Source organism: Megalobrama amblycephala, linkage group LG3 (genome assembly GCF_018812025.1).
Source record: "Megalobrama amblycephala isolate DHTTF-2021 linkage group LG3, ASM1881202v1, whole genome shotgun sequence".
Lineage (NCBI taxonomy): Eukaryota > Metazoa > Chordata > Actinopteri > Cypriniformes > Xenocyprididae > Megalobrama > Megalobrama amblycephala.
In genome coordinates, this window is record NC_063046.1 from 49,419,798 (window position 1) to 49,433,828 (window position 14,031).

The 14,031-nt window shown below is 36.2% G+C and overlaps 1 protein-coding gene across 1 annotated transcript in view; it reads left to right on the forward strand.

Moving 5' to 3' along the window:
- Nucleotides 1–4,369, forward strand: part of fgf11a (fibroblast growth factor 11a) — a 102,235-nt gene extending 97,866 nt beyond the window's left edge. Inside the window, exons 4-5 of the mRNA XM_048185897.1 lie at nucleotides 1,563–1,761; nucleotides 3,574–4,369. Coding sequence (XP_048041854.1) covers nucleotides 1,563–1,761; nucleotides 3,574–3,710 — 336 coding nt within the window. The 3' untranslated portion in view covers nucleotides 3,711–4,369. The remainder of the gene's footprint in view (nucleotides 1–1,562; nucleotides 1,762–3,573) is intronic.
- The last annotated feature ends 9,662 nt before the right edge of the window (nucleotides 4,370–14,031 follow it).

The following is a 14,031-nucleotide window of genomic DNA, read 5'->3' on the forward strand; positions in this document are numbered from 1 at the left end:
AGTGTTAAATAAGAATTAGCTATTTTTACGGTTTAATGCCAAATGATGAGGCTATTCTGTATATGGCTTTAGTTTGACCCAAAATGGGCAAACTAAGGACAACATTCCCAGTGCTGATGATGGCTCTGCCTATATGCAAATGCTCCTAATTACTGTCAAATTGAGATTCCTTGTATCTAATTTTATCGCAGAGACACACACTCACACTCCATCATCTTCAGCAGGAAGTTCCAGTTCAATTAAATTTGCTGATTAATTAATTAAAGTTGGCATAGACTTTTAGTCTGAATGGTGTTTAATGTGTAGTTCAAGCCTTGATGAATGTTAAAAAATATAAATATAAAATAGTTCCTGTCCTTTTAATTATATTAATATAGTAATAATAATGCCAATAATTGTTATTATTATTTATTATATGCTTTTCTTTAATAGCACACTTTAAGACTGGAACGAGACTATCAAAAGCATCAGGAAAATCAAAATCCAGAATGGCCACAATTTACAGATATACAATTAAGCCTGGTAAATTTTGTTTTATGAGGAAGGCTTCATTTTAATTTTAGCTCTTTAATTTTAGGTGTTTAATGTCCAGTTCAAGCCTTGATGAAAGTTGAAAAGATATATCTAATAAAAATAATTTGTCTTTTTTTTTATAAATGCAACTACATTTTATTATTCATTATTATATTTTATTAATGAATTTTATTCATTATTTTAAATAAAATACTTTCTGTATTATAATAATATTATTACAATGTATAATATACTAATACTACTATTATTATTATTCATGACATGCTTTTCTTTAATAGCACATTTTAAAATAGGAGCCAGATTATCAAAATCATCAGGAAGATCAAAAGCCTGAATGGCCACAATTTAATTGCAGATATGGAATTAAACCAAGTAAATTATGAATATGTTTTGTGAAGAATGCTTGATTTTACTTTGGTGACAGAGGGGAGTGTTTCAAAACAAAAACATTAGAGCAAGAGAGAAAAAGAATAGTAAACCCCTTATTCAGCTGCTCTGCTCACCAGTCACACCAAGGATCCCAATCAATCCTGGAAATTGGTTTGTTCCCTGACAAGGTTACGAAATGACAGGGTGGTAGAGAGAGAAAAAGAGAGAGAGAGAGAGAGACAGATGGGATGGGAGGAGAGAGAGAGAGAGAGAGAGAGAGAGAGAGAATAAAAGAGAGATGGTCTTTGCTTACTGACAGGCTGCAATCTCCAGCAGGGATGAAGAGAGTCGAGGAATTTGGGATTATGGCAAATATTACTCTGCAACACTTACTGTATGTTCACCTGAACAGAACGCATGTGGTCGATAAATATGTAATAAGAAAGTGTTTAGGGGGTTTCGCTTTCCTCATTTACCGTTTCTCAGTACACTAATGCTTTCACAATCCTGTCACAGTGAAATGTGAGGCCCATTTTACTCCAGTCCCAGCTGAACTCAGTATATATAATATACAATATAAACATACAAAAATAGTCAGAAGTTGCAGTCTGTTATTCTGGTTAACTCACTATCTGTGTATGTGTGTATCTCTGTTACAGGAACATTTCACACCAGAGTGTAAGTTTAAGGAGTGTGTATTTGAGAACTATTATGTGACATACTCCTCGATCTTGTACCGCCAAACGCAGTCGGGTCGGGCCTGGTACATTGGCATTAACCGGGACGGACAGGTCATGAAAGGAAATCGTGTCAAAAAGACCAAAGGAGCAGCCCACTTCCTGCCCAAGCTCATAGAGGGTATGTCTTTGTTTATAATAATTAATTATTTGTCATGTGTTGATACCATTCAAAAGTTTTGGGTCACTAAGATTATTTTATTTTCAACAAAGCTGCATTTATTTAAAGGGGTCATGACATAAGAAATCAAATTTTCCTTGAGCTTTTGACATATAAGAGGTCATCATACTATAAGAATATCCTGTAAGTTTTAGAGCTGAAAACTTCCTTGTTAGTCCAATAAAAGCTTTAATTGACACCAGACCCAGAAAACGACAAGATTTACAAAGTGGTGATCTATGACGTCAAAGGGCAGCAAGCACCACCTCCGCAGAAGAAGATCAACGCCTACTTCATCCCTGCCTCTTTAGCCCCGCCCACCAAAACGCGCATAAGTAACATATGTGGTGCTAAACCAGATCGAGCTACCAAGCAATAAACATGCCGTTGAGGATTACAAAATATTGTGCAATGCCTGGACTTGACAGTAATGCAACAACATGTAAGTAACTGTGTTAAATCTAATGCCTGATCTGATTTGTAATGATTCACGTACAGTCAAATGTTCTTTGTCTGTGTGTCAGTAAATCAAACCAGTGACTAAACGTCACCTTGCGTTGTTTCTCTTAGTAGGATGAAAATAATCTGTTATTTAACAGTGATTAAATTATATAAAGAAAGCTCAAAGAAAGCCCCCTTTGTAATCGTTGGAGCAGCGTGCGCTGAAGCTGTCAATCAAACAGCGCGAGTTTATCAGTGACTGATGCGCAAAACTCCCGTTTTATTCAACAAATCTTTTAGTTATATCGCATTTGCACTGTTAGTGAAGATGAAAGCATTTGTTAGTGTACAGAAATTGTACAGACGAGATCACTGCTTTCATGCGCTCAACGACATGTCTGTGATCGGCTACAATGTTCATCTCTGCAACCTTTCATGCTGCGATCTAAATATAATGCAACACTTTTCACGATTAGTTAACCTTAGAGCTGTAATAGTAAAAACGCGCTAAAAGAGAGAGTAATACTTGGATATTTTCATATGCAAAGATGTTAGCCAATCATAGCAGTGGGCGTTTACACTGAAGTCTCACAGCAGACACGCCCCTTTAAACAGAGCGTTCAAATCAGAGGGCTAAAATCAGGGTAGGAAAAATGCCTTTTATTCATGAATTATGACAATTTTGGATGTAAAAAGCATACTAACATAATAAGTGCACCACAGGAAACATTATAAAACAATAAACCAACACAGTTCATGACCCCTTTAATGAAAAATACATTCATATTGTAAAATACAGTAATACAATAATATTACAGTAATACAGTTATATTGTGCAAGAACCAATGAGATTCATTCTTGTGTTACGCAACATGTTTGACCTTCTGTAAAGCAATAAGATTCATTCTTGTTTTACGTGGCATGCTTGAGCTTCAGCAAGAACCAATGAGATTCATTCTCGTGTGTTACGCAGCATGTTTGAGCTTCTGCAAGAACCAGTGAGATTCATTCTTGTTTTACGTGGCACGCTTTCATTCTTGAGCTTGAGCTTCTGCAAGAACCAGTGAGGTTCATTCTCTTTTGTTCTCACGGATCAAGCATGTATAGTTGAGCTTCTGTTTGTGTTCACTGATCAATGTTTATATGTGAGTAAAAGCCTAAATTCAATCTGTTCAGCGATCAGAAGATTTGGACTTTGATAACCAATCATATGGATTAGTTTTATTATCTCATTTTTGAAGCGTCAAAGTGGTAGTTATGTGAACTGTCAATGGAGGGACATAAATCTTTAAGAAACCTTTAAGAGTCTCTCTTTTTCTCCTGTCTCTCCAGTTGCCATGTACAGAGAGCCATCGCTACATGATGTTGCTGAGCAAAGCCCGCCTAGGAAAACAGCCAAAACCTCAGACTCGCCCGTCCATAAAAACGGCAAGAAAGAACAACTGCTTACCGTCCCCACAGCATCCTAGCGGCAGGAGAAGAAACGCTTCATTTGCACGGACACGTCATGAACGCCAACAGTGGCACAGGAGGTTTGGTACAAAATGTTTTGTAGTCCCTTCAACGATCCTCAGAACTTTGACATTTCCAACAATTCATCAGGGCTCAAAAGACCCTTGCCGACAGGTCTAATGCCCACCGCACTTCCTTTTTGGTCTCTCCCACTTCCTTAATCAAGGGAATACTGAGCAATAATAACCGTAATGGTCTGGGGTCAGAATGTGGCGGTGCCACTTTTGTGAGAACAGCAACACCTGAAAGAAAGGATCTTCGTCTTCCTCTCCTTTTTTAGTATTTCAAGAAGAAACACTTCTTCTTTGTGAAGCGATTCGTGCTTGACATTTAAACCCTTCCTTTTCCTTTGTTCAAGCATTCATAGATCCCCCAAATGTTTTTTTTTTTTTTTTTTTTTTACAGAGATCCCCCGCCATTTCTAAGCCTTGTTTGTAATCTCCTCTCCCTTTTCTACCTCTTCTGCACTTTGATTAGCTTGAGACACAGAGGCCATTTTCCACTTCACAACACAGGAAAAGCCCCGCACACTCTCCGGGGGACCATTAAGGATGCCGCCATATTCACACACACACTTACACAAACCAAATAACTAAATAAATAAAACTTCCCCTCCTCTTAGGATGATGATGTTTAGAGTCATCCGACCTTAGGCAGTGCAAACCTCTTTCTCTGTTCATCGGCTCCTGCGCTGATGGGTCTGTGGAGGGTGGACGTGTGAGTGTGTGTGTCTGTGTGCTGAACAGTAATACAATATCATTTGTAAGATGACTCATAACAGAGGGAGTAGGGTGGCATTATTGCTTCTTTTTGTTATGATAAGTCGTTGTTTTCCTCATTGCAATATGCCCAGAGAGCAATATTGGTACAGCTGCATTCATTCTCCTCCCTTTTTAGCATGTGTGTTGCATTAGAACAGGCTTTTTAAAAGTAGATATGCTGACTACTGAGGCTGCAAGTTTCCCAAAGTTCATGTCCCTACATTCAGTTTTATTCTATTAAATTTGCCTGAGAGCAAAGACACTTCACCCAGCCAAATGAAGCAACATCAAGTGCTGAAAAGGTCCAATTCTGCTTCATTTTCTTCTGATAAAACCGGGGAATTGGACCTGGAGGAGCTCATAGGGAATCATTTTGGTAATCCTTGCACAGAGAATCCAAACAGAGCTTTAACGTCCGACCTTTGGTAGGTAATAATATCACTATGTAAATAAAAATGTGTTTTAAGCACTATAAACCCTGGTGACACATTATGCTTCTGCCTTGGCAATAATATTCCTGATAATATTTCCATGCATATCACCTACATTATGGAAATATGATTTAATAATACACTACAGTTCAGAGGTTTGGGGTTTGAGTTTGTTTTTGAAAAAGTCTCTTCTGCTCACCAAGGCTGCATTTATTTGATTAAAAATACAATAAAAGCAGTTATATTGTGAAATGTTATTACAATTTAAAATAACTGTTTTCTATTTTAATATACTTTAAAATGTAAATCATTCCTGTGATGCAAAGCTGAATTTTCAGCATCATTACTCCAGTCTTCAGTGTCACATGATCCTTCAGAAATCATTCTAATATGCTGATTTGCTGCTCAAGAAACATTTCTGATTATCAATTGTATTAACGGTTGTGCTGCTTCATATTTTTGAGGAAAACATGATTTTCAGGATTCTTTGATGAATAGACAGTTTAAAAGAATAGTACTTATTTGAAATATATTATGTTCTGTGACAGTATAAAAGTCTTTGTCAATTTTGATTAAGTAAATGCCTCCTTACTGAATAAAAGTATTAATTATTTTATAAAAAAATAATCTTACTGACCCCAAACTTATAAACTGTAGTGTACATAATATATATATATAATATAATTTTGGAGGTAGAAAATGTTCCTCATTTAAATACATAATTATTATGGTCCATTATAGAGATAATTTGAGTATTTTAGCTGGCTTTTGTTTTTTGGTTCAAGTATTAGTTACATTAGAACACATTCCCTTGCTGGTTATATCATCACTGTGGTAATAACTGCAGAGCTTAAACAAAGTGCAAAAAAATCTAACTTTTCTTCTGCTGAGCTGAATAATTCCTCATAGCGTGCACCTGGTGTTGAGGAAATTATGTCTGTGATAATTATAGGCTCATTCCCCTGCAGCAATGCATTATTGGGAGAAACAAAGTTATTAAGAGAAAAGTAGAAAAACTATAGAAATTTTTGACATTTGGAATGTTTGCAAAATTCTTCCATATTTAGATCAGGTTGTCAATATTTCCCAGATTACAGTTTCCTTACTGCAAATCACAGCACCCCCAGGTAATTCACAATCCCCCGTTATAGAAGTCGGTGTTTGCGTTTAACGTCCCACGCAGATTGTTTTTCAGAGGGACTGAATCACAATGCTCTGCATCTCATTGCTTCTAGGTACACATCAATAATTTGTTTTGTTGTTTTGCAAGCAACAATGCTCATCTCTAGCTTTTCTTAAAGGGGTACCTTCAATAAAAAGTTGATTTTTTTAAAAGTAAATCTGTGCTACCTGACTACAGAAAACAGAGAAAATAGGCTTTGCCAAATAGTTAGGAAAACTTCAACACCCATAATGCACTGGACATGTTGCCATCCAAAGCCACTCCCACCGCTTACCAGAGTCAAATACCACCTTGCTTTAGTAGGAAATACTTCTTAGCAAACTTTTGCTGCGTTCAAGTCCTCCTGGGAAGTTCGTATTTACGAGTTGGGAAGTCGTGTTTATAACAACAGGTCAGAGCAAGATGGAGGTGTACCTACTCTTAATTAACTACACAGAAATCTACTTCTAAAAATGAAGAACAAAGAATGTGTGTCAGGTGTGTTTTGCTTTTTTTATGTTTTTAATTAATTTAGGAAGCAACTTCATCGTATTGTTATATTACAATGCTTTCATATTTTGTGCAAATGTCACTGCTAAATACCTATAATTACTCAGGTATTCTGCCATGTTTTTTGCTGACACGCCCCCAACCAGTACAGATCGGGGCTCAAAGAAAATCCAGAGCTTCCCACTGGTATTTATGTATTTGTGGTGGCGTTCATATGTGTTCAACTCATAAATACGATCTTTCCGACATGACTTGAATGCACCATTTTAGGTGTTGACTTGTATTGTTCCTGGGTGCAAGAATTCAAAGAGTAAACATTTAGCAGTGAAGGATCAAGCATGCTGCTAAAGGCTGCAAAGAATTGTAAATATGGAGAGAGTAGCGCAACGGAAAATCTGAAAAACCTCAGTGTTTGTAGTCAGCATTTCAAATTGGATGACCATAAATAAAGTGTTTTCACGAAAGCCCTGGATCTGTCAAAAAACTTGACAAATAAACACGAATTTTCGCAGCCCAGGTAATATGGAGAATGGGTAAACATTGTTCATTTACATATCCTACTGACATTCTACCCATTGTAACAATAGGCTACAAAGCGGGTTGAAAATTGGCGAAGTGACACCTCAGTCTTGCAATGTCCACAGCTCATTCAGTTGCCACAGTTTAGGGGTCTGTAATATCTGAAGGGCTATTTACGTAAGGTTTTGCAGGTCCATGTGGTGCTGTAATCACAGTCAATGAAAAGTTGACAGAGGCGCAGAATTAATTAACAACTGGATGCCACACTGAAACAAAATCCAGCAGGCCAGACTGCAAAGCTTGAATAAATGATAAAGACAATGTCGTATGAAGGCACAACTGTGCTTTGATTAGCATCCATTGGTTTATTCATTCAGTTTAATCACAATTAGAACATGAAATTGTTAGTTACTTTGAAATGTCTTTCTTCTCCAAGACCCACTCTCTTTCAAACTTTGAAATGTCATGGTGGGGACTGAGCTAATAACCTGACTGAATAATAAGAATAATAATAATAAAGGCTCTTGTATTTGTAAGGGCTGTCTGATCCAATACTTGAATACAAAAGAACATGAATGGAGATATGTCAAATATGTCTAAATGACATAATTTCCACTTAAATTACCATTATAATGTCATAAGGGTTTGCTTTGGGTCACTTTGAGCTGATGTTATGGAAAAGAAAAGAAAAAAACTTTTTTTTTTTTTTTGCTTTGATATATTTGGCATGCACATAAGGGCCAAATCGGGTGGTTTAACAATTATTTTAATGAAACCACTCTATGTGCACAGCTAAGTGCTTCTCTCTCAATTTCACTGCTATTTTTCAGCCATAAACACAGAGGCCAGAAGATGAAAGCTAAGGGCTAATGCTTTTCAGAAGAGCCAAGCCATTAAAACACTGTACGTGTATACATAGATAGAGATGACCTTGTAAAATTCAAATTTATAAATTTACTAAACTGACATTTTTGCAAAACATATTTCTGTCTTTTTATGTTTCTTTTTTCTTTGAATGTCTTGGTCATGTTGTCTGTGTGTGTGTGTTGGCCATCAGTGTTGTGTATATGTTTGCATTCAATGCAATAGGTAAATTTAAAGGGGTGGTTCATTAAGATTTCACTTTTTTTTTTTTACTTTAGTTAGTGTGTAATGTTGCTGCTTGAGCATAAACAGTATCTGCAAAATTACAGCACTGAAAGTTTAATGCAAACTGAGATATTTTCTTTTAAAGTTATGGCAGTTTAATGCCTACAGAAATTACCGGTTTGTACTACAATGAGCTTCTTCCCGGGTTTGTGACATCATAAACCCTGCAATTAACATAAACCCTGCCCACGGGAACACGCAACAAAGTGGATGAGGCCATGTCGCGCGGCATTATGAAAGAGGAATAGTTGTCTACGCACCGGACGCACGCGGCGCGACGCATCAAAAAGATAACAGAACCCATTATAATCTGTGATATTTTCTACACTGGACGGCGCGGAAGACAGCTTCCAGAATCTACACGAGTTCAATCAATGCTGGATTTGCACAAAGGCTAATACTGAAAGATGAAGCAGTTCCCACTTTAAAAGCAGAAGCTGCTGTTTATTGGCCCAAACCTGTAAGTAGGTTTTATTGTTTGTACATGTCTTTTAAATGTATAGTTCTGTTGCTATTTTTTGGTTTCATCAAGGACGTAAACAAAAACCAACGCGTTTTTGCTTCGCTAGCCAGTTAGCTAAATTCTATTGCATACTTCTCCAACAAACGCCAACAAACACCAACAAACTTCTATGTTCATAGACAAACAGTTGTTCATGCTATAAATTAAAAGATACCTTTACAAAAATGCTACTACTCAGTCATGTATTTAGCTACAGTAAAGCTTTAATCAGGATAAAACCGTATATTGAAAGCTATAAACAGCAGTAACAGTTAGTGACAGCATATCTAAACACTTTGACAAAAGTACAAAATGAAATACCATTCATAAACGTCCTTTAAAAACCGTGCTTGCAGAGGTTCCGCTTGACCCTCTTCATTACTGCTATCTGGGTCTGATTCGGCCTCAATTTGATATGGCAATATAGACGCCATTATTTACATTTCCACTGAAGCACATGTAACAAATAATGGTAAGGGGCGTGGCGTTTCCGGGAGCTTCAGCGAATCACAATACACTGGGCCAGCTAACCAATCTAAGCCCATTGCATATTTCAGAGGGAGTGGTATCATAGAATCAGGAAGTCAAACCAGCCGTTCAAATGACAATGAAGTCAGCGGTGTAGACTAAAGGTAAAATATATGAAAAATACGGCATTTAAAAAACAAACAAAAAAACTAAGCATTAAGACATGTTAAACTGCGCCCCATAAACACAATCAAGCCTAGAAAAAAAACAGTGAAACACCCCTTTAAGGTAAATCTATCTGTTCATTGTAATTTGCATATGTACTAGTCTTTCGATACAGGCACTTCAGCTGATGAGCATTTGGGCACAGGGTCATAAAGATATGACATTATGTTGGGTTATTGGTTAGGGTTAGTCTGTATAATTATAATTAGCTTTCAATTAACAATTAACAATCAATTAACTTTCAATTAACAGACAATTAACACACTGATCTTGCTGTGCCAACTCTACACTGATATATTGCCTAGCAACTTACAATGTTTATGTTACACTTATTACACATTAAATTTATTACCAGGCAATAATATTAACAATCTGCAATTACAAAGCTTTCTGCTAATGATTACATATTAAGTATGCATTGTTCATCAGTATTACTTAGTGCTTAATTAAATAATTTATTGTAACATGAACACTGTGATCCCCCACACACAATGAAAAAATCTATCTTCCTTTTCACTGATTGCCTTTTTCTCTGCTGCAGGATGATCCATGTTCCATGTTCACTCCCTTTTTATTGACTCATTGTCAATGCTTTAAAAACAGATGTTTTCTCTCCAGCTTATTTCAAATAGCTTAAGCAACACAGACCTGTTGGTTTTGTTCAGACGGGCAGCACAAATCTGTCTAATTTCTTCTTTCTTTCTTTTTTCCCTTTTTTTCAAAATAGCAAAAACCTAAACAAACCTAAAAACCAAACCACATCCATGTGGTTTGAAGTCAAACAGTTTTTTAATATTTTTGAGACATCTCTGGCTGAACAGTCAGATCTGATTTCAAGTCTTTTTTTTTTTATTATCGTCAATCGGATTCCGTATGTGTGTAACGTCATACAAAAAGCTCAATATTATCTGCCGCTGTGTATTTAGACTTGTTTTCACTCACTTTTTTCTCATATAGCAAACAGTGTGACATTCACTATGTAGTGAGCAATGTTGGGAGTAATGCTTTACAAGTAATGCGAGTTATGTAATCAGATTACAGTAACTAGTAAAGTAACAAATTACTTTACCTTCACAACAAAATATCTGAGTTACTTTTCAAACAAGTAATGCTAGTTACTTGTTTCCCCATTTATTGACTGATATTTCTCCTGTCTCTATGTTGAGAGAAATCATCAGTAAATGCAGAGCCGACGTGTAAACATGAGGTTTATTGTAATTCTAGACTAAATGTGAACATTAACTCATCTCACTTGCACAAACAAATTCAGTTTTCCTGAAAATGTATAAAAACACTGAAATGCAAACTTTTTTAACCAATGTCTTTGCTACTGACCTTTGATGATCCAATTCAACCATACTGATAAGCTAAAATGACTTTAGATAAACATCACATTTGTTTCATTTTTTTTTTTTTTTTTTTATTGCTGAAGTAAGAGTGTTGAACTTTCTTCTTCTGCAATCCAGAATAGCAGCACAGCTGAAAGGTTTGTTTGAGATGCGCCCTCTACTGTACCGGTGGGAATTTATTCATTTCACTTTTGGTGTGAAAAGGCCTTTACATTCAGCAAAAATAGAAATTTTTCTATAAAAAAACAAACAAGCAAGCCCAGCCTAGGTGAGTAAAACAAGTAAAACGATAAGTTACTTATTAGGGAGTAATACGTTACGTTTAAAAGTAACTTTCCCCAACACTGGTAGGGAATATTGAACGAGTCCGAATTTTTGACACACTATATGCATAAAATGCCATATCTCTCATGTGCCTTGTGAGCCGTAATGTCATGATAAACATGAGCTGAAGCTAAATTCCCCGTTTCCATCCTCCTTCCACAATGACAGCGACTCTGTTGTTGTGAAGTCTCTTGGCATCGTGCTGACACGTACATCATCACTATAGCAACCAATGTAAAAACACCGGATCAGATTGCAGTGTGAACAAAGCCACTATCATTTTTATGTGAGCTGCTAATATGTACGCCTATTATTTTTATATGTGTGTCTGTGTCCATTTGTAGATAGAATCTAGAAAACATCCAAGTTTGCATTGTTTGCTGTTAGTGGTGTGTTTAAAAATTCTGATTTCCCTCAGATAATTTTTTAGTGGGACTTAGTCTTACAAACATTGTTTGGATTTTTTCCACATATTGTTTGCAAGGATCCTTTGTATTTTAAAATGCAGTACATTTTACTTTTTTTTTTTTTTGCTTTGTTTTTTCAGAGTGATGTGGTTTTCTGTGGTTTTTGTCACATATACACATTTTATGTTGTTTTATTGCAGTCTGGGCTCTTAATAGACAATCAGACATTAGTTTAACAGCGTTACCACCAGCAGTGCAAGTAAACAACATCATTTTTCCAGACATGAGAAGTGCATACATATCTGTTGGGTGTGATTTTCTTCATGCATTAGGTGGATTCTGATGGGTCAATTAATGTAAATTGAGAGCAGACATATTTTCAAAATCAGTGGTGTGATAGATTATTTTACATTAGAGAACTGTTAAGCTTCAGAGACCCTGTATTTACTGATCGTCAGTGTCTGTAATTGCTTTCTGTGTGTGTGTGTTCATGTGTGCGTGACTTTGAGGAGTATCCCCAACCCAGTATCTGCAATGCAGCAGAAAAGACAAAAACTCAACCCTCCTCCCATGTTTCGACCAAAGTCTCGTCCCCCAGGATACATCTCTTAGCCTTCACAACAGCACTGTGCAAATGTACCACGCTTCCCCTCAGCTGAATGTCATTGCCTCTGTATGTGTGTGTGACCACGAGAGAGAGAAACTCTGCTGCATTTTAAACGCACAGACTGGCACCACATCTGCATTGCATACACAGCAGTGGGGTATTAGTCTCTCAGCAGATGTGTGTTGCGAGGGTGACCTTTAAAAATCTTTTAGAGTTCTTTAGCTTCATCCCCAGCTTTAGGATAATCACAATGTTCTCACACGGTCCCTAGGAGGTAACCTTTAGTTTAGGGTTTAACTGCTATTTATGTGGCTGTATGGAGATGTTTGTTTGTGCAGGACGTGTCACCCCTGGGTCAATTTTACGTGAAATTATCTGAAATGCAGTCACAGTGGTTTTTGTTTTGTTGTTTTTATTTATTTATAAAATTAGTATTACCACCTATTATTTTGAATGGAATATTAAATATTTTAATAAAATTATAATTTTAAAAATGTAATTATTATTATCAGTTGTTCTTTTGAATGGCCAGTTTTTAAATGGAAAGCTCCATCTCTTCAGATGTTTGTTGACACTGTTAAAATATGAAACCAATGTCACAGTTTTTACTGTCTAATCTATAAAACTCAGCAGAATCACTCAAACTTTTATTTCACCATCTCACAGGATGAAAAGCCGTAAAACTTTTTTTAATATAAAATATGTATTATTACTTATTATTTTGAATTGAATATGAAATATTTTGATATATTTTAATATAATAATATTTTAATTGGTATTATTATTATTATCAGTTATTCTTTTTAATGGCCAGAGTTTCAACAGAACTGACTCCAGTCCCTCCTTGTTACATGTTTGTGGTCCTAATCATGTGATACTTTTAAACATATCACATCATGAACCAATATGTCACTGTTTTTACTGTCTGTTTGTTCCTTCAGTTTTTGTGTCCCTGAAAACAAAAGGTCATTTGCTTGTCGTTGTCAGTTTTATTTGTGTTTACTTGGTATAAATCAGTGAAACTCTGTGGATATGAGTTGCCATTCGACCTTGTGATGCAAACAGTCGCATTTCAGCTCACTTTGGGAAGATCAAAAAGACGATTGGTGACCAATGGCGATGGGCCAGAACTCTTGGTCTGTGTGGTAAATATTGATCCCTGCTCTACAAGACGACAGAGGTCATGATCTTATACCCTCAATGGACACTGATTGGGATCTTCTGCAGCAAAACTGACTGCTGTTTTTTTGACATCACCGTAAAACACAAAATGCACAAGTGTGTGCATACTAAAATGCCCAACTCTAATATCAGTTCAAGTGGGAGATGTGCTTATGGACAATGAGAGTCTGCTTTATATCGAAGGAATCCCTTAAGTTTTGTATGTTCTGCATGGATTATCCAAGTTATTGTAATGATGTCTTCCAAATGAAAGGAAAACAAACCATATTAGTTTTCTCTTGTCTTCCAAACCAAGACACAGCAAAGGTCTTCCAGTCAAAGCCACGATGACACTCTTTTTAATTTTTATAGCTTCAGAAACCAATAACCACCAGGACAGACTCAACAGAATCACTCGAACTTGGGTTTCGTACAACTTGGACGGAAATGGCACATCTGTGGTATTTTGAAATATTGGAAGGAACAACCCAATACAGTCTTGCATGAACCAATATTTACTGGACACATTAAAAATTAAAATGAAAAAAAAAAAAAAAATGATGAGGAGGATGATTCCTGTTTAGTATTTATTAACTCACTGTTACTCTTAATACTCTATTCTGCATACACTCTCAGCCCCGTATTTGCAATAGAATCTATATCTATTTCTATAAGTGGGAGACATATTATTAAACATTATTGA